Source organism: Mercenaria mercenaria, chromosome 6 (assembly GCF_021730395.1).
Source record: "Mercenaria mercenaria strain notata chromosome 6, MADL_Memer_1, whole genome shotgun sequence".
Classification (NCBI taxonomy): Eukaryota; Metazoa; Mollusca; class Bivalvia; order Venerida; family Veneridae; genus Mercenaria; species Mercenaria mercenaria.
In genome coordinates this window covers 80,876,012-80,902,432 of record NC_069366.1, presented here as the reverse complement: position 1 = coordinate 80,902,432, position 26,421 = coordinate 80,876,012, and the positions used below count along the sequence as shown (strand labels likewise).

At 36.7% G+C, this 26,421-nt stretch overlaps 1 protein-coding gene across 1 annotated transcript in view; it reads left to right on the top strand.

Moving 5' to 3' along the window:
- The first annotated feature begins 227 nt into the window (after positions 1-227).
- LOC123548411 (uncharacterized) overlaps positions 228-26,421 on the top strand; it is a 34,756-nt gene continuing 8,562 nt past the window's right edge. Inside the window, exons 1-3 of the mRNA XM_053546929.1 lie at positions 228-445; positions 5,310-5,429; positions 5,867-6,271. Coding sequence (XP_053402904.1) covers positions 337-445; positions 5,310-5,429; positions 5,867-6,271 — 634 coding nt within the window. The 5' untranslated portion in view covers positions 228-336. The remainder of the gene's footprint in view (positions 446-5,309; positions 5,430-5,866; positions 6,272-26,421) is intronic.

Here is a 26,421-nt window from a genome sequence, read left to right as displayed (position 1 = left end):
GTAACAGATGTAAATACGTTGTCTGTAACTGCTCCTACAACTACTAGACATAAAGTGCATACACTGTTTAAGCATTTTCAATCATAAGATGCATTTTTGTCATATTGACGTGATTTAAGTCATAAAATTATCTTGACCGTAGTACTACTATTTCAACTAAAGAAAAGTTTAAGATAGTCCAGCGGGCTGTCATTTAACAACTCCTGTTAACTGATTAGATGTTCATTTTCGACATAAGGTTGAGGATAGTAGTGCTATAAACTTCCTTATCTTTCACCTCTGTCCTCTATTTGCGGTGAACTTATAGTATGTGTTTGAAGTAGAATATTTTTGAAAATGAGGTTTTTATCGAGCTCCCTTATATTTTTTATTACAATCTGTGGCGTACAGTGTGACGAGTATGGGATAGACATTACTGCCAGGCTTAGAGCTCTAGAGAGTAAAAGTAAGTCAAATTTGTAGTCTTGTACAGTTGCAGTTTTAAACCAATTAAGTCCAATTATGTTCCCAATATTGTTACGGCAAACCAATCAAGCTATTTACATTTTTTTTAGCTCAGTGACAGGGTGAACTTTTGTGATCACCCTTCGTCCGTCGTCCGTCCGTCCACAATTTCCTTGTGAACACGATAGAGACCGCATTTTGTATTTGATCAAACTTTCACTCAACTTGTACGGGCATAATATCTCGGTTACTTTTGAAAACTGGCCAGATCCCATCATGGGTTCTAGAGTTATGGCCCATTAAAGAGCCAAAAGTTGCTATTTTTGGCTTGTGAACACGATCGAGACAACATTTTGCAATCAACTTTCATCAAACTTGCACACAATCTGTATTGGCATAATATCTCTGTTCCTTTCTAAAACTGGTCAAATCCCGTCATGGGTTCTAGAGTTATGGCCTCTTAAAGGGCCAAAATTGACCATTTTTGGCTTGTGAACATGAAAGAAACCACATTTTGCAATCAGCTTTAATAAAATGTGCACACAACTTTTATTGGCATAATATCTTGGTTCCTTTCGAAAACTGGCCAGATCCTATTATGGGTTCAAGAGTAATGGCCCCTTAATTGGCCAAAAATTGTTTTTTTTGGCTTGTGAACATGAGAGACTACATTTTGTAGTCAACTTTAATCAAACTTGCACACAACTTGTATTGACATGATATCGCGGTTCCTTTCGAAAACTGGCCAGATCCAATCATGTGTTCCAGAGTTATGGCCCCTTAAAGGTCCAAAATTTGCTGTTTTGGCTTTTGCAGCCATATAGAGACTTCATTTATGGTTTGATTGATACAAACTTGCAAAATTTTATCCTTAACAACAATAATTCTTTGATTCCATGATGAATCTGTCAGATCCAATCATAGGTTCTGGAGTTATTAGTCCCCTACTGGTTGAAAACCAGTTTCGGGACTATAGGAATGCGCTTTTCTGTCCGTCCGTCATTCTGTCATCAGTTCGCAATTTCGTGTCCGTCCATAACTCTGTCATCCATGAAGGGATTTTAATATTACTTGGCACATGTTCCCCATGATGAGAGGACGTGTCCTGCGCAAAACCCGGACCCATAACTTTAAGGTCAAGGTCACAATTGGAGATCAAAGGTCAACAGGGCCTTTTTTTCTGTGCGGTCCATAACTCTGCTATCCATGAATGGATTTTAATATTACTTGGCACAAATGTACCTCATAATAAGACGATGTGTCATTCAAAACTTTCAGACCCCTAGCTCAAAGGTCAAGGTCACACTTGGCAGTCAAATGTTAACATGCCATGAACAGGGTCTGTCCCAGTCACCAGTTGGTGCTTTGAATTCAGCAAATGTCTGGCGGTAGGTATTTCTATATAATTGTTTCTTTTCCTCCAGAGTTAAAAGTATTCCAGTCATTCAGTTCCTTCTCCCTGAGTGCAAGAACTTCTGGTGTGTTAGCAGCCCAACGTACACTAGGCATTGGATGGTCGGCAGTATCATGGTAGTCAAACTGTGCGCCGTAACTTGGTCCTACTACATCTCTATTGCCTAGGGGCAGTGTCCGGTCCATTACTCTGCCATCCATGAAGGTATTTTAATATTACTTGTCCCAAATGTTCCCCATGATGAGATGACATGTCATGCGCAAAACCCGGACCCCTAGCTCACAGGTCAAGGTCACAGTTGGAGGTCAAAGGTCAATAGGGTTTTTTTCCTGTCCGGTCCAGAACTGTCATCCATCAAGGGATTTTAATATTACATAGCATAAATATTCCCCATGATGAGACAACGTGTCATGCGCAGCACCCAGAACCCTAGCTTAAAGGTCAAGGTCACACTTGGAGATCAAAGGTCAATGTGACATTTTTCCTGTCCGGTGTATAACTTTGTCATGCAAATTAGGATTTGAATATTACTTGGCACAAATGTTTACCACTATGTGACGGTGTGTCATCCGCAAGAACCTGGTCCCTAGGTTGAAGGTCAAGGTCATACATAGAGGCCAAAGTTCAGATACAAGAATGACTTTGTCTGGAACACTTCTTCTACATGCATGGAGGGATTTTGATGTAACTTGGCATAAATGTTCGCTACCATGAGACAGATTGTTTTGCGCAAGAACCAGGTCCGTAGGTCTAAGGTCAAGGTCACACTTAGAGGTCAAATACCAAATTCAAGAATTACTTTGTCTGGAGCATTTCTTCTTTATGTACGGAGGGATTTTGATGTAACTTGGCACAAATGTTCACCACCACGAGGCACTCTTGTTTTTAGAATTATGTCCCTTTGTTTTACTATAAATAGCTTATATTGTAACTTAGTTATTACAGGCCGTAGGGAAAAATTGAGACTAGTTTCCTGTGGTACAACATGCATGTTACATCCAATTTTTAGGTTATTTTGACCTATCTCTACCTTGTAAAGAATTTTGTGTGGACTTAAGTAGATTTTTTTTTACTATAAATAACTTATATGATACCTTTTTGATAATCGGCCTAAAAAGTGCTATATGAAAACAACTATAGGTATTTATATATACAAATTTTAATCCAAGTGTTTTGTTATAACATATTGTATATATACAAAACAATGTAGTACAATATTATTATATACATTATTTGACAGTTATCAGTTCATTATGTTCTACTGCAGTAGAGAAAATTGGGTGCCTTCCAGTAGGGGACTTTGTATTGCATGGCAATACTTCATTCACTTGTTTATGTCTGATTGCCTCCCCTGATTTTAATCAAAATGGATTTATATCAGTAAGTACTTATAGGACTCATTTGAAATTTCATTATTGTCATTAGTTGGACTCAGACAATCAGGGTAGATGACTATGGACTGATTTTATGTCAAATTACCTCCCTTTATTTTAAACTAAAATGGGTATATCTTCGTAACTAATGAAGATACTGATCTGAAATTTCATTTATGCCATCAGATGGACTTGGAAAATCAGTGAAGATATATATTGACTGTATTTATGACAAATTACCTCCGTTTATTTTTAGCTCACCTGAGCACGAAGTGCTCAAGTTGAGCTTTTGTGATCGCCCTATGTCCGTCGTCCGTCGTCAACAATTTGTTAACACTCTAGAGGTCACAATTTTGGCCAAATCTAAGTGAAACTTGGTCAGATTGTTACCCTCAATAAAATCTTAGACGAGTTCAATATTGGGTCATCTGGGGCCAAAGACTAGGTCACCAGGTCAAATCAGAGGAAAAGCTTATTAACACTCTAGAGGTCACAATTTTTGCCCAATCTGAATAAATCTTGGACGAGTTCGATAATGGGTCATCTTGGGTCAAAAACTAGGTCACCAGGTCAAATCAGAGGAAAAGCTTGTTAACACTCTAGAGGTCACAATTTTGGCCAAATCTGAATGAAACTTGGTCAGAATATTACCCTCAATAAAATCTTGGACGAATACGATATTAGGTCATCTGGGGTCAAAAACTAGGCCACCAGGTTAAATCAAAGAAAAAGCTTGTTAACAATCTAGAGGTCACAATTTTGGTCCAATCTTAATGAAACTTGGTCAGAATGTTACCCTTAATAAAATCTTGAAGGAGTTCGATATTGGGTTATGTGGGGTAAAAAAATAGGTTACCGGGTCAAATCGAAGGAAAAGCTTGTTAACACTGTAGAGGCCACATTTATGACTGTATCTTCATGAATCTAGGTCAGAATGTTAGTCTTGATGATCTCAAGGTCCAGTATGAATCTGGGTCATGTATAGTCAAAAACTAGGTCACCAGGTCAAATCAAAGGAAAAGCTAGTTAACACTCCAGATGCCACATTTATGAACTTATCTTAATGAAGCTTAGTCTGAATATTAACCTTGATGATCTATAGGTCAAGTTCAAATCTTGGTCCGGTGGGGTCAAAAACAAGGTCATTGGGTCAATTCGAAGGAAAAGCTTGTAAACACTCTAGAGGCCATATTTATGACCGTATCGTCATGAAACTTAGTCAGAATGTTAATCTTGATGATCTTTAGGTTACGTTTGAATCTTGGTCATGTGGGGTCAAAAACTAGGTCACCGGGTCAAATCAAAGGAAAAGCTAGTTAACACTTTAGAGGCCTCATTTATGACCATATCTTAATAATGAAACTTGGTCAGAATGTTAATCTTGATGATCTTTAGGTCAATAGGTCAGGTGAACGATATAGGGCCTTCATGGCCCTCTTGTTTATGTAAATGAATATACCTCAGCAGCATCTAATGCGATTGGTTTTAAATGTTATTTAAGTCTTCCAGGGTAAGGAATAGTCATGCTAGTACAAAAATGCAGCATTTGAGCCTAGGACCCTCAAACTTGGTATGGAGATTGGCTCTGACTAGTACGTGACCCATAGGTCAAAAGGGACCGTTACAAGAAAATATGTATCCTGATGATATTTAATGTGTATGCCTATGTGATCTATGTCAAAACTTGATCTTATCATTCAGAGCAATGGTACTCGGGTGAGCGATATAGGGCCAACATGGCCCTCTTGTTGCATGTTTATATCAATACGACATTCACGCAGTTTTTCACAAACCTTGGTGCATAAGTTTAAGTGGCTCGACAACCTGGTGAAAGACCTACGCTTCGCGTGCGAAAGACCGCAGTTTCTGACGTTGGCCGCTTCATCAAACATGATGAAAGCCAAATGTCAAATTGAAAAATTGAATAAGCTTATGTTCAAGTTCAGTATCTAAACCCTTTGCCTATATAAAAGCATTAAAGTTTTAAAAAAGACGTCATCAATAACAAATCTATCGGTAGGGCCTACAAATTCTAAAATAATATCTTCTTTTTTCAACGATGTGGATCTACCTTTCAGTTGAAAGCCAAGCCACACAGATTAATGACTTACGGGAAACCGTTTCAGCACAGAAACAGATGATCGAAGGTCTGACTGAAAAAGTTGCCTCACAGGACAACGACAATCGGAAAATGATACGTAAGTTGAAAGGACGCGTTAAGACGCTTGATGTATTGACCATGTTAGAAAAACGCACAAGCGACTGATAGTGATTAAACTACCGGGATATCAATATGAACGGTTAGTAAAGAAGTCTTTAACAAGCTAAAAAAGTTACGTCAACGTGCAATGTAATTCCAGTGCGATTTTTAGAGGTTATTAGATTTGTATCGAGAAATATGCACGAGTTCTGCAGCGGAAATATTGCGCGTCTTTAGGAGCGAAAGAACAAGTCCGATCCAAGCAAACGTGCTAACAAAGGACTGAAATCACTTTCACTGTGTCTGCTTTTGTGGAGAATTATTTTTAGTTTCTTGTACAACTTCGTAACTAATCATATACAGTTCAACTAACTGTAAATTTATAACAATGTATTTATACAAAACATAAAAAAAAAATGTATTGTTATTTTTAAGATGAGAAAAAACGATTTGTGTTGGACACCGTCGAGACAGTTGCGTTCGAAGCTACAATCGCAGCAGCAAAATACGTACAGCACACACATGTACATGACAGGATAATGTTCGATTCCGTGTCTCTGAATGTTGGTAACGGCTCGTTCGTCGCACCAATGGGTGGCATTTATATTTTCTCTACGTCAGTGATGATGCATGGTGCGAATACCCAGGATCTCAACATGCACGTTATAATCAAGAAAAATGACGTCGAAATTGCAGGGGCATGGGCTCTAAACCAAGGTGCATTCGAGCACAGTTCTGTTACCGCCGCAATGGACCTGCTGCAAGGGGACACAGTGTTTGTCAGTGTAGAACGGCATGACGATATTACGTTCTATGGAGATAGGCTCTCCAGTTTCACGGGTTTTCTTCTGTACCCATTTTGAATTGTTTCAGACAGCAAACAGATGATTAAAGGAAATATTTTTCATGTACCTGAGCATGTTTGTTTCTTCACGACAATGTTTGCTATTATAAATATTTACTTAACTGAAAGCAGACCAAAGTGACCTTGCCTACTGCCTCGGCAAAACAAATCGTACGAGTCCACCAATTTTAGAATTCTTACGGTCTTTTACAATTGTAGCATCTTATCACAGTTCCCGAGTCACTTTCGAGTTCAAAAAATCCGTGCGACGCTCGTTCGAGTCAACGATATCCGTACGGACGCCGTACGTGTTTGCCAAAATTCGACTGAAAACCTACTCGTACGGAGCTCGTAGCGTTCTTGTGACAAGGGTATAAGCTATAAAATTAAACTTATCTTCTTTTTCTTTCGAATGTTTGTCTGTTTGCGGTTTCTTTTCAGAAGGATTGTAATTGCTTTGAATTTTAGCCAGGGAATTCTGGTTTTATAGTTTTAAAAAACCTTTATAGTTAACAGTCATGCTCTAACGCCCATAATTCTCCATGTAATGATGAAATATAAAAAATGGTTTAGCGTTCCACTAACAAATGAACAAATGGTAATGATACTTCAAGAAATCTAATACATGTATACTTAACCTTTCATTTGTTGAAGCGATCCAGCCGTTTTACGGAGGTTCAGTGGCACTACTCAGGCTTCCACACATGTCCTAGATAAAGTCTGGAGGAACACCTGCTGTTTTCCTCCACAATTTTAGGTCGGAAAGTAAAATATCCAAGACTTAGCTCAGAATTCCTGCATAAGCACTTCGAGCATATTCTGTCAAGGTTACATTTAAGAGCTAAATTTAGGCCGAATCTTATCCGGGCCGTAACTTTGATATGCATGGAACTATTTTATTCGGTTGAAATGTTTGCTTTAGTGAGACAGAGTGTCAAACACTGCCTCCGTGCCTCTATCTTAAAGGCCATAGTCACGTTTAGGGTCAAAGGTCATTTAAGAGATTGTTCGGGATGTAACTTTGACATGCAAGCAGCAATCATTACTTTCTTTGGCAAATCTTTCGCTTAAATGAGACGGAGTGTCGCGCACAAACACTAAACCCCGATCTTAATTTAGAGCTTGTTCGGGCTTAAACTTCTATATGCATAGAGCAATTTTTTGCCTGAGAAATGCTTTTCTCAATAAGACGGATTCTCTCAATTGTGCGCTCATATATTTTATGTCAACGATACAGATCAAAGGGCATTTTAGTGCTTGTCCTGTTCGTAACTATGACATCCATGGAACTTTTTTTATTTGGCAGAAATGTTTGCCTCAAATCAACGGAATGCACGCGAAAACCAAACCTCAGACCTCTATCTGAAAGGTCAACGTAATAGATAGAGGTCAAAAGTCATTTTGGTTCTAGTCGTAACATTGACATGCATGGAACAATTTTAGTTTTTGATTGTATGTGTTTCTCAATGAGACACAGATATCAGGCCTCTATCTCAAAGGTCAATGTCAACAAGGCCTCGAAAGTCGTTTTCACAACATGACCGAGTCGTACATTTAGCAATCCGTTTCATCTGGGAGCACTGCCTCAATGAAATGGTGTGTTGCACACAAGATACAGGTCCACATCTGAAAGATCAAGGGTACTTTAAGAGGTCAAAGGTCATGTGAAATCCGGTCAGTGCCGTGGGCTTGACTTAGGGTAAAATGCGGCTGCTGGGACACATAAAGGAACACTGTTGTGTAAAGTCAAAATATAAACTTAATATTGATATGTCACTATGCACAAAACCTATGCAATTTATGACGAATATAAACTGTTACAAACACCTGATAGCCTTTGCTTCACTATAAATTAATTAAATATTGGTCAAGTGTCGCAATTTACCAAACCCAGTCGGGGTAACTTGTGGCATTTTAGCTGTGTTAAAACTGCGTAAATTACAGTCGCAAATTAAGAAAAATGAAAACATTCATGTTCACCGATTGAAAAAGAACAATTTCTGATTGTTTGCACAAGAAAGACAATTGTTCCGTTTTTACCCAAATAACATCATTATTTGTCTGAATACATACATTTTGTATTTATTATATAAATCTTATAAAATCAGAAATATAGTAAGTTTGAATAACTATGTGTAATTCAAACATCGTAATAAATTATGTACTTATACATGTACACGTGATTATTACAGTTTGAACTGTCCAAACTTAAAATCAGTCTGAAAATATGCTTAAGATTTATTTTGTTATCAAATATTAACAGGACAATTCTTTTACAAAGAAATAAGGACAATAACTACTTTTTGCATACAGGAAAAAATGGGGGAACAAAAGTAGGATTTAGGAGAATGGATATCTAGAGGGATCTAAAGGCATGCGCTCTCGGAAAATGTGTGGCAACTATAATAGTCTAAAATTGTGCAGTCGTGTTTGCTTTAGTCTTAATATTTTACACAATGTCATCTTTTGAAAGAGAATTTCATATGTTACTGTCAGTTGGCCCCTTCGCTTCATTCTTGTCTTACCTAGAATCAATCTGTTTTATTTGTGCACATTTCTCAAATGGGTTGCCAATGCTAGACACATTTCCTGTAAGAGAATAATAATAATTAATTACAGTGGTAGTTTTTGTTGCTTTTGTAATAATTCTTAAAATATAAAAAATAACGAAAAACGACGATGATAATAGTAATACAACGCTAAACTTTGTAGCAACTTATTTTGGCAGTAAATACCAAACTTGATTCGGAATATGGACACAGTCATTCGTAGCGTTTTCTTACCAAAATGCACTGGATATATTTACACCAACCGTAAAGAAGGTAGTATAATAGGAATATTTTGTGTGTTGTCTTTGTCGTATTCCATGTAAGATCATCCTATGGTGCAACAGACTAGTATTGAATTTGAAAGATTCTCTCCAATTTGTGCGTATCATGAAAATGTGCCAAAACGATGAAAGTGAAACTGACGACTCCTTGATTCATAACAAAATATGAGCCACGCCATGAGAAAACCAACATAGTGGGTTTGCGACCAGCATGGATCCAGACCAGCCTGCGCATCCGCGCAGTCTGGTCAGGATCCATCCTGTTCGCTAATGGTTTCTCTAATTACAATAGTCTTTGAAAGCGAACAGCATGGATCCTGACCAGACTGCACGGATGCACAGGCTGGTCTGGATCCATGCTGGTCGCAAACCCATCATGTTGGTTTTCTCATGGCACGGCTCATATGTACCATTCTAACGCATCGTGACACTAACAACATTCGCATTCTATGCATAACACAGCAAAAAACACACACACAAAAAACAAAACCAAAAAAAAACACACGCACACACGCAATCTTGCTTTATACAATAAACGCGTGTGTGCTGATTTGATATAATCATTGAACGCCAGCGGCACGCAAAGCCAAGAATATTAGTTGAGAGGCAACTCCCCAAGGTGTGACAATGTTGCAGTGGAACATCATGCGGTATTGAGGTTCAGCAATCCCTTCGGTCGGCAATTTAAAGCGACTCATTCATAGACAGAATGAAGTATTTCAGATTTTCAAATACTACCACAGTATGCACTTACTGAATGGCTTGAAGATCAAAAATTGGTCTATTGATCGACAGATTAGACTTTTGATCGTCATGTCTTTCATTAAGTGTAATATAACATGACATCAGAAAAATGTTTTCCCTTTTTATTTTCAAGTGTTTACTTTAGTCCCGCAAAATTTAGTGTCAATACCACAAATCATAGAACTGCGCTTTATATAAGGAACCGTGCAATAATTTGACAGCATTTATCCTGTAGCAGAACGTTGGTTATGTCCATCATGTAACCGCTCAGTTCAATATGCTAAGAAAACAACTCAAAGGTTTGAATTATGGGAATTAATTAATCTTTCAACTGAAGGCTAGTCTCAATTAGAATTAAATTTTGAAGTTCTAGTAAACTTTGTTAATAAAATTCAATATGAAATTCAAATGAGAATGAAATTATGCTTTATAAATATGGAACCAAGACCAAGGAACACTGATTCGACTGGTTTAGTTTTTGATATTTAACTAAACAGTATTAACCCGAAAAGAAGGTAAAACGGTACGAATTAATACTGGTACGTTTAACGAAATATGCATATGTGTGTCTTTTACATTAAGTACATGCAGTAAGTACAATTGTACCTTGATTTCTTCATGTCTTATATACTTTCTTTTCCCTTCATCGCTTCGTTCTTTACTGAAATAGAAACAAATGGTTTAAGCGAGTGTCAAAAAAAATTATGATATATCTTTCTTTTTTTACAAAAGTACTTTTAAGTCCTATTTCATCAGGAAAGGGATGTACAATTAATATATCCTTATTGTGCAAAAGTAAGAAAACCAGCCACATGATAGAATGCTAGTTTATGTTCTTACTTTTGATTAGTTTTGTATTTGATTCATTTTCCATAACAAAACTTCTTTTGCTAAACCCGTAACAACCAGAGCCCCATAAATCAAGGACCTCTTTGAAGCGTATCCGTCTGTTTGATCAGTGCTGGTCTGCATTTGGGATATAACTATGTGCGCAGTACAATTGTACTGTATCCTTTTGTCCTCATCTTGGAACAAGCAAGATATAGGTCAAAATAGTGAAATTCGTACAAGTAAGTTTTGTTTAAATGTAGCAAAATTTGAAATCCACGCATAAGGTTGTGGCAGTTTTGGTTCCTGTCTAGTCGGTATTTAAAAAACCGTTCACAATTTGCATAATTTGGGCATACTGGTTCTTGACTTGCCCATTTAGCGTCCATGTGCATTGTCATAGATAGTCTTTGCAGTTCAGCTCGTTCATTAAATTTTCATGCTAATTTACGGGACATGCCTTAACAACATTAAAAGTTAAATTTGTAAATCAAATAGCTATTGTTATAAGGTGTCAGAAATGATAAGGGTAACTTCACTTCCGTGATACGCATGTCTGACAGCCAGATCGTGTCTTCTGGCCTTACAGGTTTAATAGGACCCTCTCTCTCTCTCTCTCTCATAAAAAAACATATAGATTGCTTATTTCATTTTCAAATTTACAAAAGATTTGATTTTTCCCACCAATGTTGTATATATTTTAAATATTTAATGAGCAATAAAAATAATATGTTTAAACTAGCCTTACAGGTCATTTTCTGTTCGTTCGTGAGTTTGGCTTTCCGAAGAGTAGCTACAGATGCACATCATAACTCCAGATGTTGCCGCATCTCGGCAGGTTGTAAACACATTAGATCAATATCATAACATTATAGTCGGTGTGCTGCTGTTTCATTCATATGTTTCAGCGGCATTGCCTATATAGTACCACAGATTCCATCGATTGTCGCAACGGTTTATTGAGAACAGATCCCCAATTTCTTTCTGTCGCCATGTTTCCAGTCATGTCTATGGGTTGTACATCTGTTGTGTTGGTGGACGTCCGATCAAGATCTAAATGAGCATTCACCTCACATGATGATTGGTAGCTGCAGCACCATTTATTGGAGTGAAATATCTCTATTTCAGTAAAGGCAAATATCCTATATACATGTTTATATACATATAAACAAATCGTAATAACTGTATAGGATGGATCGCCGCTGGTACATACATTTTATTTATTTAGCTGATTATTAATTACACATGGTTTTTATCTAGTATAGAGAGAGAAGTAATGGATCATAGGCTTCTTCAGGCAAAAGGGCCTATTGAGGTTAACATGTCCTGTTTGGTTAACACGTGCTTCTATTTCGTTCACATCGTAGGCCTGGTCAGTTTAAGACTGCTGGCAATAAAAGAACACTGCTATGCCCTTAACCTTTTTTTCTGGAGACATTATTAATATTGCTTTTTATTTGTTTTGTTTTTAGACTTTTGTACAGTTTTGACAACATTTAAAGGGGTTTGCCTTCATGTGTACACCAAAACGCTTTAAATTTGCAAAATTGGAAAATACATTTATGAGAAACATAAACGTATGTTTAATATCCTTTTAAATGCTAAGAGAATATTAAAGAAATCAAATAAAATTCCTCCTGCTTTTCATCACATTTAAATTGCACGACTAACGTTTCTTTGTGTTTCTATGTATGTTTTACATGCTTAACAAATGTTCCACAGATGCTGCACAGAACGTTTTGAACCAGTTTAATGTAACTTTCGTTTACAGTAAACACATGTTAAAAAAGTCTAGTGGGGGTCACTTTATAGTAGACGTTTAAGTTCATTTAACAGGTGGATTTTGAATATTGTGTTCAAATGTCACATCATTTACTTGTAACGTCATTTACATTTTGAACACCATGATAAAAGTAACATGGGCTTTTAACTTTGGGGCAAATACTAGTTTATTAAAGCAGTTTCATTTATTCATAATGTATAAATACGTATATAACATAATAATTTTAACTGCCCTTCACACACCTAAGTGCATTTCAGGTATGACACTAGGCAAGGTAATTAATAATAAAAGGCGGAAAATAATGCTTCAAATTGAATTGATTGTATAATAATATTTATCGCTAGCAATTCTTCTCCTTTGCAGCCATCGCTGGGGATAGTTGTTCTTTCGCTGGATTCAAATTTTATCTTATTTATTAAATGTATTTTGTTTGTTCCTTTGCAGTTTTCGCTGGGGCAAATGATATTAAGTTATTTTCAATATACATGTTTAGCTGTTTGTATAGTGCCTTTTAAACATTACCTCACCTTGCCAATTGCCATTACAAATCTGTAAAAAATAGTCGCGGCCTTTTCCCATTAAATTATGTTGTAGTTTTTATTTATACTGATAAATTAGTTGTAGTGGGTATGCTTACGTATATGGTCGGACGCTAACTCATGTGCCAACGAAATGATGTTACTATTATAAATACTATGTTATAGGACATTGTGAACATATAGGACTTTATAGGACATTTATCAAGGCTGAAGAAACTATTGATTGTCCTACCTTGTTATCAACTGGCTTCAAAATGGCTGACAAGAGTTGTCTACTTTGGTTCAAACTTTCAAAGCTTTCTATGAATAATTAGTTGCTAATTCTTCACATATTATGTGTCACAAGAAACCTTTTAATGTTTTCACATCTAGAACCTATATAAGTTTTCCACTTTTCAGCTATTCTTGCAGTATTTTGTTCTAATGACTTGTCTAGCAATGACCTCCAAGTTTGGCAGGCGGGAATATTAAAACTCCTAGCAACTAGGAACCTCTATTCCCCAATAGTTCTTTCGTTTTATGGATTTTAATTATATCTTTGAGTTATACATTTAGAATAACTAGTAAGGCTTGTATTTTAAATGTTTTAGCATGTTATCATTAGTTTAGTTTATACTAATTTGTTTTAGCCCGATTTGTGATAAAAGCTTCAAGCTTATTGAAACCACTCTCGAGTCCGCTTCCTGGAAAATCCAGTGCTGGTGTCATATGAGAAGTCATGGTCGTGACCTAAGTGGGCCCCTGGATTCACTCTCCTAAATTATTTCTGGCAAAATGACCGCAATTTCAATAAAATCCTGTTATCCTGGCAGACTTCCAGGACAAATGGAACCATATGATTGGTCACTTCAGACAGTCCTGGCACTTTCAGAGTTTATATAAGTGGCCGAGACATATCATTTGAAACACTTTCAACTTGGTTGACAAAAAACAAGGTCGTGAATACTTGTGACAAAACTCTGATACTTTATTTTAGACTAAAAGTATATTGACTTTTATTTTTTTACTGGTGCTTTGCTGAAATAAACAACCAAAACTTTTGAATTTCTTTAGCCTTTTTAAAAACAAACATACCATACAATATTTTCTGTCCAAAGACAAGCCACACAGATCACACATAAACGATCTTCATGAGACAGTTTTAGCACAGAAGCTCTCAAAACTGAATTAAGAAGTTGCCGCCCAAGATAATGACAAATGGAAACTGATGTTTGATTTTAAAGAGCTGAAAGTGAAATCGCTCATCTATGGAATGTACGTTAAGCCTCTGGATTAAAATTAATTGAAAGAAACCTCAGGCATTTACAGAGAGGGTATTATATAGAGATGACTTAAAAAATCAAATCATTTTCAAAATGTTCGTAAATTATCTCTGGTTTGTTTCATTGCTTTAAAGAGGTTTTAATACAAGCTTTTAGCTTACTCCACAATCCTATCACATTAATATATGTTTGCATGATACATATTTGGAAAATAAATATTATTAAACCAAATGTTTGCATCATAGCATGCATGTGCAAGGGGAGAGCAAATATTGGAGAAATTGAAGAAGTTCAGATTTGGGAAAACATAAAAGGGCATGAAAAACAAATTACTACACGTTTATATTCAATCGTTTTTTAAGGTGCATTCTCAATGTATTCCAAATTGTAGACCCAGAAGAAACAAAGGACTTTCAGAATGATTCGATATCAAGTTTCCCAGGCAAAAGTTAAAATTAGAGGATCTCAGGATCTTCTGGTTTGAATGTCTGAACCGAATAATATGTATTTCTGAGGTAAACTGTAGCTAGATCATTTAGACGGAAATGTCATCCAGTTTTCAGCTGAAGGAGTATCCAATTCTTTATCCAAAATAATGTTGATGACCTTCCATTAAATTATGTCAGCTTGTTTATCAAACAAAAAGGCTGCCTCTGAGAATGCATGCCGGTTTTCAAAGTAGTTTGCCAGAAACTTGTCACCAAAATTGTTAACGGAGTTTCACTCTAAGTAATGATGTGTTGCATTATGCATACAGTTAATTTAGATCTGTTTGTGACTACTTACTCCTGAGGAAAGAATGCTTTGATTATAATAAAGATGGGAGAGATAAGTTAGTAAGTTTGAAAGTAAGAATTCTGATTCATGCACTGTAAATCCGCCACATTGCCGTCTGTTACCAATCTAAAGTTATGTTAAACGGTCGTTTTTTCACTATACGACCGACTAAATCATCGTTTGTTCCAGTAAATAAACATTACAGTATTTTGCATGCTCTTCCAGGGTGACTGCGTAAAACGTCTTTTACTTTTGTAGAAATATTTTTTCTACATTTATGACCGAAAGAATATTTTTACATAAGTTTTTATGACATATATATGAAAAGCGTCATTTTTACATTTACAACAACTAGATGTCACGTTTGTGGAAAGGTTTTACATATGAGCCATGCCATGAGAAAACCAACATAGTGGGTGTGCGACCAGCATGGATCCAGACCAGCCAGCGCATCCGCCCAGTCTGGTCAGGATCCATGCTGTTCGCTTTTAAAGCCTATTGGAACTGGAGAAACTGTTAGCGAACAGCATGGATCCTGGTCAGACTGCGCGGATGCGCAGGCTGGTCTGGATCCATGCTGGTCGCACACCCACTATGTTGGTTTTCCCATGGCACGGCTCATATGTTGTTAAAGGAATTCACATTTGTGACTGTTCTAACATTTTTAACCATTTTTACATTTGGGGTACCTACGAAGATTTAAGAGCTGTTTGAAATATTTTTATGACGTATTCCCTCCAGTTACCATATAATGCAGTATTTAACAATTACAGGACCTCTTGACAGTTTATATGCGGGTTGTCTAGAGATCCGGTAACCGAACCCCTAGCAACGTCCACGATTTAATGTAAAACTAGAAAGTACATGCAAACATGCGTGGATAGCGTAAATTATCGATTCAGCTGCGTCTGGGGTACGGACGACTATTACGAGGCCAAACATCTTAAACGCATGTTTAAGTATTAGTGGAGTTAACCCAAAGTCATAATCAATTATCAAATATACAGAAGTACGCAGAGAACGAGTGGTCTTGCATTTCCATTTGAGTTATCCATCAAGGACCTTGCACATACTTTTGGCGACACTTTCATCAATACAATTGAAAACATAAGGATTGATAGGAAACAACGAGTTACATGTACTGAGATCAAATCAGGTAGACTCGAATTACACAGAATACCTTGCAATAAGAAACGGTTTGCAACAGAAGAAAAGACGAGACCAGGTACACTAAAGTCAAATTCTGTAAACTTCGGTACTTATATGCCTTTGAAAGAAATGTCTTGATAAACACTTATACTTCATGTGAGGAAGTCACCCAGCTGGTTTACGGAAGGTCGGTGGTTCTATCCAGGTGCCCGCCCGTGATGAAATAATGCACGTAGGGGCACCTGGGGGTTTCCTCAACCATCATAGCTGGAAAGTCGCCATATTACCTATAATTGTGTCGGTGCGACGTTAAACCCAACAAAACAAAACAAACTAACACTTATACAAGAAAAATGTACTAGTATATACATTCTATGGATTTAGCGTATACACTAAGGTGTTTATAAGAATTTACGGATAAGACCTATTTCAAGACCCATTGTCTGTAACTCAATACGTTCAACAAGAGCACCGCCTTGCGGGTGCTGACGCTCATCTGATTTTTTTTGTATAACAGAAATATTGTCCTACCCATGATTTTCTAAGTCTAAAAAGGGCCATCACTCTTGCAAAAAGCAGGATAGAGTTATGTTTCTTGACGTACAGTGTCCACTTATGATGGTGAAAAACAGTTGCAAGTTTTAAAGCAATAGCTTTGATAGTTTATGAGAAAAGTTGACTTAAACATAATATTCAACCAAGAAAATGATTTTTCTAAGTCCAAAAGGGGCAATAATTATTGCAAAAAGCAGGATGGAGTTATGTTGCTTGCTGTACAGGGTCAGCTTATGATGGTGAACAAGAGTTGCAAGTTTTAAAGCAATAGCTTTGATAGTTTAAGAGAAAAAGTTGACCTAAACATAAAACTTAACCAAGAAATCTGATATTTTCTAAGTCCAAAAGGGGCCATAAATCTTGCAAAAAGCAGGATGGAGTTATGTTTCTTGCTGTACAGGGTCAGCTTATGATGGTGAACAAGTGTTGCAAGTTTTAAAGCAATAGCTTTGATAGTTTAGGATAAAAGCTGACCTAAACATAAAACTTAACCAAGAAAACTGATTTTCTAAGTCCAAAAGGGGCAATAATTCTTGCAAAAAGCAAGATGGAGTTATGTTTCTTGATGTACAGGGTCTGCTTATGATGGTGAACAAGTATTCCAAGTTTCAAAGCAAAAGCTTTGATAGTTTAGGAGAAAAGTTGACCTAAACATAAAACTTAACCAAGAAATCTGATATTTTCTAAGTACAAAAGGGGCCATAAATCTTGCAAAAAGCAAGATGGAGTTATGTTTCTTGCTATACAGGGTCAGCTTATGATGGTGAACAAGTATTCCAAGTTTCAAAGCAATAGCTTTGATGGTTTAGGAGAAAAGCTGACCTAAACATAAAACTTAACCAGGCAACGCCGACGCCGACGCCGACGCCGACAACCGCTCAAGTGATGACAATAACTCATCATTTTTTTTCAAAAAATCAGATGAGCTAAAAATGCAAACTAGAGAAACCGCTAATATGGGGTCGGTGTGACTCTAAACCCAAGGAAAAACAGGACCAAAACTGCACATATGTCATGCTACTAGAGAGCTATCCACAGCTCTCGGCACCATTGGCCATCAGTCAATGAGCACTGCTTCAAAGACACAGACAAAAGAGGTATAGCCTGATGGTGTCTATCAAAACAACAATTATAAAATTGCGAGCGTACCATTTGATGGGAAGTTACCGACATATTGCTGTTGAAGCACATTGAACATAGGGGCAAAATTTATACTATGTCCCAAAAGTTACACAATGTATACTTAACCCGTTGGTTAAGTTTGTAGATGCTTTTAGATGTTTTGTCGTTACTACACACACTCCTTTCAGTTGTATATGTACTCTTATCCAATAGAAGCTACAAATAAGAGTTAGGCATTTCCACATATCGATGGTCGTGACATGGATGCTCAGTAACTTCCTGATATAACAAACGTAACATGTTTGCATCAGAACATTATACATGCACCAGGGACATTGCTAACATATCGAGGAAAGCCACTGACACTACGATAGAGCCAATAAAGTATGTGAGGAATCTTCTTTAAAACGAAAATGTAACAACAGTTCAAATCTATGTGCAGGACTGTATATCAACAACTACGCGTAATAGGTCAGATTAGACAGTACCTAACTAGTGATGCAACCAACTCTCTTATGAATTACCTGGTTACCTCACAATTAGATTATTGTAATGTATTGCTTTATGATTTATAGCACCATATCGGGCATAGTTCAGCATGACTTGTCAAGACCGTGGTAGCTCGCATTAAGATACTGGTAATTCATAGTCAGGTTAGCCCTATATCGAATGAGTCACATTTGGCTATCCATGTACTGTACGAAATTCCTACTCGAACATAAATGGTTCTACTCAGTCATTCCACAGCCCATACCATCAAGTTAATAGAACTTTACACTCAGAAACGGGACCTAAAATTAAAAGAAATTATATCATCGGTAATTCCAAAGACTAAGAACTTAATTAATGATAACCGGATCGGATCAATCAACTTGATTTCGTTGGACAAAACAACTGACAACGGAAAATTATATGATTTAGTACGGGTTGTAATACCATCTAATGATCTGTAATTTTCTTCTTGATTATATTTTGTTTTCCATGAAGTTCAAGGGCACTGTGAGCTCATGGTATATCTATAACACATTTTCCTGTTTAGAAAGTGCTTAGAATGGTTTATGGGTGACCGCGGTCCTTGAATTTGGTTTTGTCTGTTGGACTTTTATCCTTGTGTTTTGAGAGAACCTTTGTTAATATCGCTGGGTTCAGCCTGAGTAATTCTAACATTTTCTGACATTCTGATGCACTTTCGTAAGGCGTTACTTTAGTACACTAAAATAATATATAAATTTAGTCAAACTATTTCTGTATTTGGTAGTGACTTAGCATGATACTTGTGTTGGTAAGATGTGAGATACGTACAGCCTGGACTTCTTACATCTTTTTTATTATTTATTATTAATCAAATTAAAAGCAAAACTTGTTTAGTTTAATAATATTTTATTGCAACTATTACAGGCATGAATGAAAACAATACATATGTATATATATATACATATATATATATATAGTGCAAATGGGTCGGGCTACAAGTTTTAACAACATTAGCGACAGCCCTCCCCAAAACGTCACAATTTCACATATATATCTGTTCCGATACTTGTCTTGCAATTATTGTATGGTAGATTTATTACAGCATAGAAAATGTGTAACTACGTAATGACAAGATAAATTAATTTTGAAAAAGAGAGTAGGAAAAGAAAAAAAAAGAGGATTTGTCAAATTCCCCCTTAATACTGCCGAACCCTGGTTAAGTGTTTATTGGTGACAGAGTTCAATACTCGAGACGATAACGATAATTTTAAGGTACATTCGTACTCTTTTAACAACATAAACTGGTTTACGGTAAACACGTGTACATTTCCAATAAATGTTTATATCAACCTTCTAAGCAGATGCGTATCAACCTATAAGGATGACTCCGCCTACCTACCTTATTTCGGCTCACCATGTCATTCTGCGGTACTTTGTTAGTTAGATCTGATAAATGGTCTGACAATGAATACTGTTTTAGATAGGTAGAAAAAAACTCCATAGATCTGCTTATAAAGACCCGCAAACTTACTGGAGATAACAGTTAAAACTTTGAAGGCATGGTTAAACATTAAATATCAAACTGACACCTACCGTACAGGTTGATACGCAATAAAACGTCGAGAGGCGAAGATTTTAGTGGCAAAATTTGCCCCGTTTGTCTTCAGTATAATTGAAATGTCTTAATTTACGTAGCAAAGCGTTTTAAACATACCCAAAAAATAACCAGCATAGTCTTTATAGCATATCTACCATAAAGGTTGATATCTGCCGTATAGGTTGATAAGCCATAAAACGTCTAGATGAAGACTTTTGAGGCAAAATTTGCGCTGTTTGTCTTCAGTTTAACTGAAATATCTGACTTTATGCACCAAAACGTTGTAAACTTGGCAGAAGAATAACTAGTACGGTCTGCGTAGCATATCTACCGTATAGGTTGATACCTACCGTATAGGTTGATACGCCATAAAACGTTAAGATGAAGACTTTAATAGCCAAATTGGTGATGTTTGGCTTCCGTTTAACTAAAATATCTTAATTCATGTAGGAAAACATTTTAAACATAGCAGAAAGGTAACTAGCATAGTCTTTATAGCATATCTACCGCATAGGTTGATACGTACCGTACAAATACGCCATAAAACGTTAAGATAAAGACTTTAATCGACAAACTGGTACTGTATGGTTTCCGTTAAAACGAAACATCTTATTATAATTTATGTAGGAAAACGTTTTAAACAAAGCAGAAAAGCAACTAGTATAGTCTTTATAGCATATCTACCGTATAGGTTGATACGTACCGTAAAGGTTGATATCTGCCGTATAGGTTGATATGCCATTAAACGTCTGAATGAAGACTTTAGTGGTCAAATTTGCGCTGTTTGTCTTCAGTTTAACTGAAATATCTTACTTCATGTAGGAAAAGGTTTTAAACATAGTAGAAAAAATAACTAATACAGTCTTTATAGCATATCTACCGTATAGGTTGATACCTACCGTATAGGTTGATATCTTCCGTATAGGTTGATACGCGATTAAACGTCTAGAGGATGCCTTTTATAGTCAAATTTGAGCTGTTTGACATAAGTATAACTTAATATCTTATCTTATGCAGAAAGCAATTAATACATTGCCCTCAAAAATATATTACAGTCAGTATTGCCTATCTGCCGTACAGGTTGATACCTACCGTATAGGTTGATACGCCAACGTTCAGATGAAGATTTTATTAGCTAAATTTGCGCTCTTTGATTTTAGTTTAACTTAAATATATAATTTTATGTACCAAAACGTTGTGAACATGACAAAAAATAACTAGTATAGTCTCTGTAGCATATCTACCGTATAGGTTGATACCTGCCTTATAGGTTGATACGCCATAAAACGTCAAGATGAAGACTTCAATAGCCAAACTTTCGCTGTTTGCCTTTCGTTTAACTGAAATATCTTAACTTACGTTGCAAAACATCTCGTACATAGCAGAAAAATAAAAAGTATAGTCTTTATAGCATATCTACCGTATAGGTTGATACCCTCCGTAAAAGTTGATATCTGCCGTATAGGTTGATAAGCCATAAACCGTCAAGATAAAGACTTTAGTGTTAAAATTTGCGCTGTTTGTCTTCAGTTTAGGTCAAATATCTTACTTTATACGCCAACACGTTGTAAACATGTAAGAAAAATAACTAGTGTGGTTTTAATGGTATTACTACCGTATAGGTTGATGCCTACCGTAAAGGTTGATTTCTACCGTATAGGTTGATAAAATAGAAAAAGTGGAAACTCCACAGGTCGCTCAACACGACAAAAACAAAAATGTTGCAGGCTCGGTTTGATTGAGCCTGTTCATGGACGGTAGTGGAAATGCATGCTACCGTCCACGCCCTCTAGCCCCGGGTTGAGCAGAACTCAACATTTAAACAAGCTAAAAGTACAAAAAGCAATTTAGAGACATCAGCAGATATACACGTCCAGAGAAAGACTTTAGTGGAGAAATTTGCGCTGTTTGCCTTCAGTTAAACTGAACTATCTTTATTCATGTAGGAAAACGTTTTAAACATAGTAGAAAAATAACAAATACAGTCTTTATAGCATACCTACCGTATAGGTTGATATCTTCCGTATAGGTTGATACGCGATTTTACATCTAGAGGATGCATTTTATGGTCAAGTTTGCGCTGTTTGCCTTAAGAATAACTTAATTTCTTAACTTATGCAGCAAAACAATTAAACATTGCAAGAAAAATAGTTATATTACAGTCAGTATTGCCCATCTGCCGTACAGGTTGATACGCCATAAACGTTCAGATGAAGATTTTATTAGCTGAATTTGCGCACTTTGATTTCAGTTTTAATTTAAATATATAATTTTATGTACCCAAACGTTGTGAACATGAGAAAAATATCTAGTACAGGCATATCTACCGTATAGGTTGATACCTGCCTTATAGGTTGATAAGCCATAACACGTCAAGATAAAGACTTTAGTGGCTAAATTTGCGCTGTTTGTCTTCATTTTAAGTGAAATATCTTACTTTATGCACCAAAACGTTGTAAACATGTAAGAAAAATTACTAGTGTGGTTTTTGTGGCATATCTACCGTATAGGTTGATGCCTACCGTATAGGTTGATAAGCCATAACACGTCCAGATGAAGACTTTAGTGGAAAAAATTGCGCTGTTTGTCTTCAGTTTAACTGAACTATCTTAATTCATGTAGGAAAACGTTTTAAACATAGCAGAAAAATAACTAGTACCGTATTATAAGCACATCTACCGTATAGGTTGATATCTTCCGTATAGGTTGATATGCGATTATGCGTCTAGAGGGTGCATTTTATTGTCAAATTTGCGCTGTTTGTCTTAAGAATAACTTAATTTCTTAACTTATGCAGCAAAACATAGCAGAAAAATAACTAGTGTGGTCTTTATGGCATATCTACCGTATAGGTTGATGTCTACCGTAAAGGTTGATGTCTACCGTATAGGTTGATAAGCCATAACACGTCCAGATGAAGAATTTAGTGGAAAAATTTGCGCTGTTTGTCTTCAGTTTAACTGAACTATCTTAATTCATGTAGGAAAACGGTTTAAACATAGCAGAAAAACTAGAAAATGCTTTTGTAAAAATGCGCATGTCTCCCCCAATGCAAAGTCCTATAGGCAAGAAGTCAATAGGGGTCAGGAGCGAAAGTCAAAGAGACACTGATGGTTGGCTGCAATAGGGATCATCTACTTGGCATGTCCAGTCATCCCGCTAAATTTCAACACTCTTGGCCTAGTGGTTCTCAAGTCACTATTCAGGCTCCTGTGACCTTGACCTTTGATCAAGTGACCTCAAAATAAATAGGGATCATCTACTCTGCATGTCCAATCATCCTATTAAGTTTTAACATTGTAGGTCAAGTGGTTCTCAAGTTATTTCCAAAAAATGATTTTACATGAACAGGCCACTGTGACCTTGACCTTTAATAGACTGACCCCAAAATCAAAAGGGGTCATCTACTCTGCATGTTCAATCATCCTATGAAGTTTCAACATTCTGGGTCAAGTGGTTCTCAAGTTATTGATCGGAACTGGTTATCAATGTTCAGGCCTCTGTGGCCTTGACCTTTAACGGAGTGACCCCAAAAACAGTAGGGGTCATTTACTCTGCATGTACAATCATCCTATGAAGTTTCAAAATTCTGGGTCGAGAGGTTCTCAAGTTATTGATTGGAAATGGTTTTCCATGTTCAGGCCCCTGTGGCCTTGACCTTTAACAGAGTGACCCTAAAATCGTTAGGGGTCATCTACTCTGCATGACCAATCATCCTATGAAGTTTCATCATTCTGGATCAAGTGGTTCTCAAGTTACTGACCGGAAATTGTTTTCAATGTTCAGTCCCCTGTGACCTTGACCTTTCACAGAGTGACCCCAAAATCGTTAGGGGTCATCTACTCTGCATGACCAATCATCCTGTTAAGTTTCAACATTCTGGGTCAAGTGGTTCTCAAGTTACTGACCGGAAATGGTTTTCAATGTTCAGGCCCCTGTGACCTTGACCTTTAATGGAGTGACCCCAAAATCATTAGGGGTCATTTACTCTGCATGACCAATCATCCTATGAAGTTTCAACATTCTGGGTCAAGTGGTTCTCAAGTTACTGACCGGAAATGGTTTTCCATGTTCAGGCCCCTGTGACCTTGACCTTTAACGGAGTGACCCCAAAATCGATAGGGATCATCTACTTTGCATGTAAAGTCATCCTATGAAGTTTCAACATTCTGGGTCAAGTGGTTCTCTAGCTATTGATCGGAAATGGTTTTCCATGTTCAGGCCCCTGTGACCTTGACCTTTGACGGAGTGACCCCAAAAACAATAGGGGTCGTCTACTCCAGCAGCCCTACAACCCTATGAAGTTTGAAGGTTCTAGGTCAAATGGTTCTCCAGTTATTGCTCGGAAATGAAGTGTGACGGACGGACGGACGGACGGAAGGACGGACGGACGGACAGGGAAAACAATATGTCTCCTGGGGGAGACATAATAACTAGTACCGTATTTATAGCACATCTACCGTATAGGTTGATATCTTCCGTATAGGTTGATATGCGAAAATGCGTCTAGAGGATGTATTTTATGGTCAAATTTGCGCTGTTTGTCTTAAGAATAACTTAACTTATGCAGCAAAACATAGCAGAAAAATAACTAGTGTGGTCTTTATGGCATATCTACCGTATAGGTTGATGCCTACCGTAAAGGTTGATGTCTACCGTATAGGTTGATAAGCCATAACACGTCCAGATGAAGACTTTAGTGGAAAAATGTGCGCTGTTTGTCTTCAGTTAAACTGAAATATCTTAATTCATGTAGGAAAACGTTTCAAACATAGCAGAAAAATAACTAGTACAGTATTTATAGCACATCTACCGTATAGGTTGATACGCGATTAAACGTCTAGAGGATGCATTTTAAGGTCAAATTTGCGCTGTTTGTCTTAAGAATTACTTAATTTCGTAACTTATGCAGCAAAACAATTAAAACATTGCAGAAAAAATATATTACAGTCAGTATTGCCTATCTGCCGTACAGGTTGATATCTACCGTATAGGTTGATACGCCAGAAAACGTCCAAGCGAAGCAGCATTGGATGGTAATATTTGCGCTGTTTGTCTTCAGCTAAACCTAACTGTCTTAAATAACCAGCAGAAAATTTTAAATTATGATAGCAAAGAAAATCACGAATTTGTCCAGCGCTGAACAGTTTTTGTATGTCTACCTTAAAACCGTTTTTTTAAGTTAAAATGTTTTATGGTCTTCTCAAAATTCACTAAATTGTGTTTTAAAATAGGAACACGTCTAATTCGTAATTAAGGAAATTTGTAACATGTCAAACGCCACTATTGTTTATTTCTGAATTAAAGCGTGATGCGTCATAGTTATTGCTGTCTGTTTGGTAAAGTTCTTCTTTAATTTTATCCCAATAATTATAAATACCTGTGTATGAGGTTGCGACATTTTGTTCACCTTAAAGTTTGGGTTTCACACAAACAAATTTCTGCTGCATATATCATTCAGACGCTTTTCGTCATTCTAAAGTAAGGTTTGTTTATCTTAATATAAGTAATGTCAATACAAAATTTATCACCAACCTACCTGAGAGGTTGATGATACATGTTACAGGCAATTTACACTTTACACATGGACACGATATTTTTCCAAATGTTTCAAAATTAAATGAAAAAGAAATCGCACTCATCGGCAAAGTAAATTTATAATGTAACTATGTGCTGTAAAATATTTCGGTAAATCTGTATATATTATGCACCTTAATGACAGCTTATGGCCGTGCAATCCCCCCCCCCCCCCCCCCCGCACCACCACCCTCTCAACCCCAACTCTCAAAGAGACCTGTATTCGTCTTAGTTGCACACAACCCAACTATTTTGGCAAAGGAACAATTCTTTTTCACAGTTTAGATCCAAAATGCAGCAGAGGCCATCATTTCATTCATGTATTTCAAAAATGTCCGTGGGAATACCCTCTGACCCCCTGAATAGGAGGGCATGGCCCCTTTACGTTATTTCAAAAATGACAAGGGAAAGACCCTGTGACTCCTTGTTATAGATACAGTTTATAAAAGCCGGTTACCTTTACTTACATGTTCATATACGATTTGTATATATAGAGCCGGTTACCTAGACCTTTAGTCTGCTAACCACTGCTCAATGAAATATTTCTTAAACCGGGTCAGTAATAGATACACTTCGTATTCTTAAAACGATAACTGACATCTGACATATTATTGTACTATTTTATAATCTCAACTCTCCTAATGCAGCTTTAGTGAATATAAATAAATTTTGAATTGGCTGTTCGTTCGAATAGAATGAAAAAAGTTTCTAAAAGCCTTTGCCACTGGCTTCGGAAGAACTGTACATTTTATATGAGATGTCTAGAAAGAATTTGTCGTGTTTTCGTATTGTCGTGTCAGCGGGGCGACTGCACAGAACTAATTTGTCGATTTTAGTTTTTTCGTGTTGGCAGGGCGAAAACATGACAACACGAAAACTCGACAAATAATGTATTTTCGTGTGAGCGTG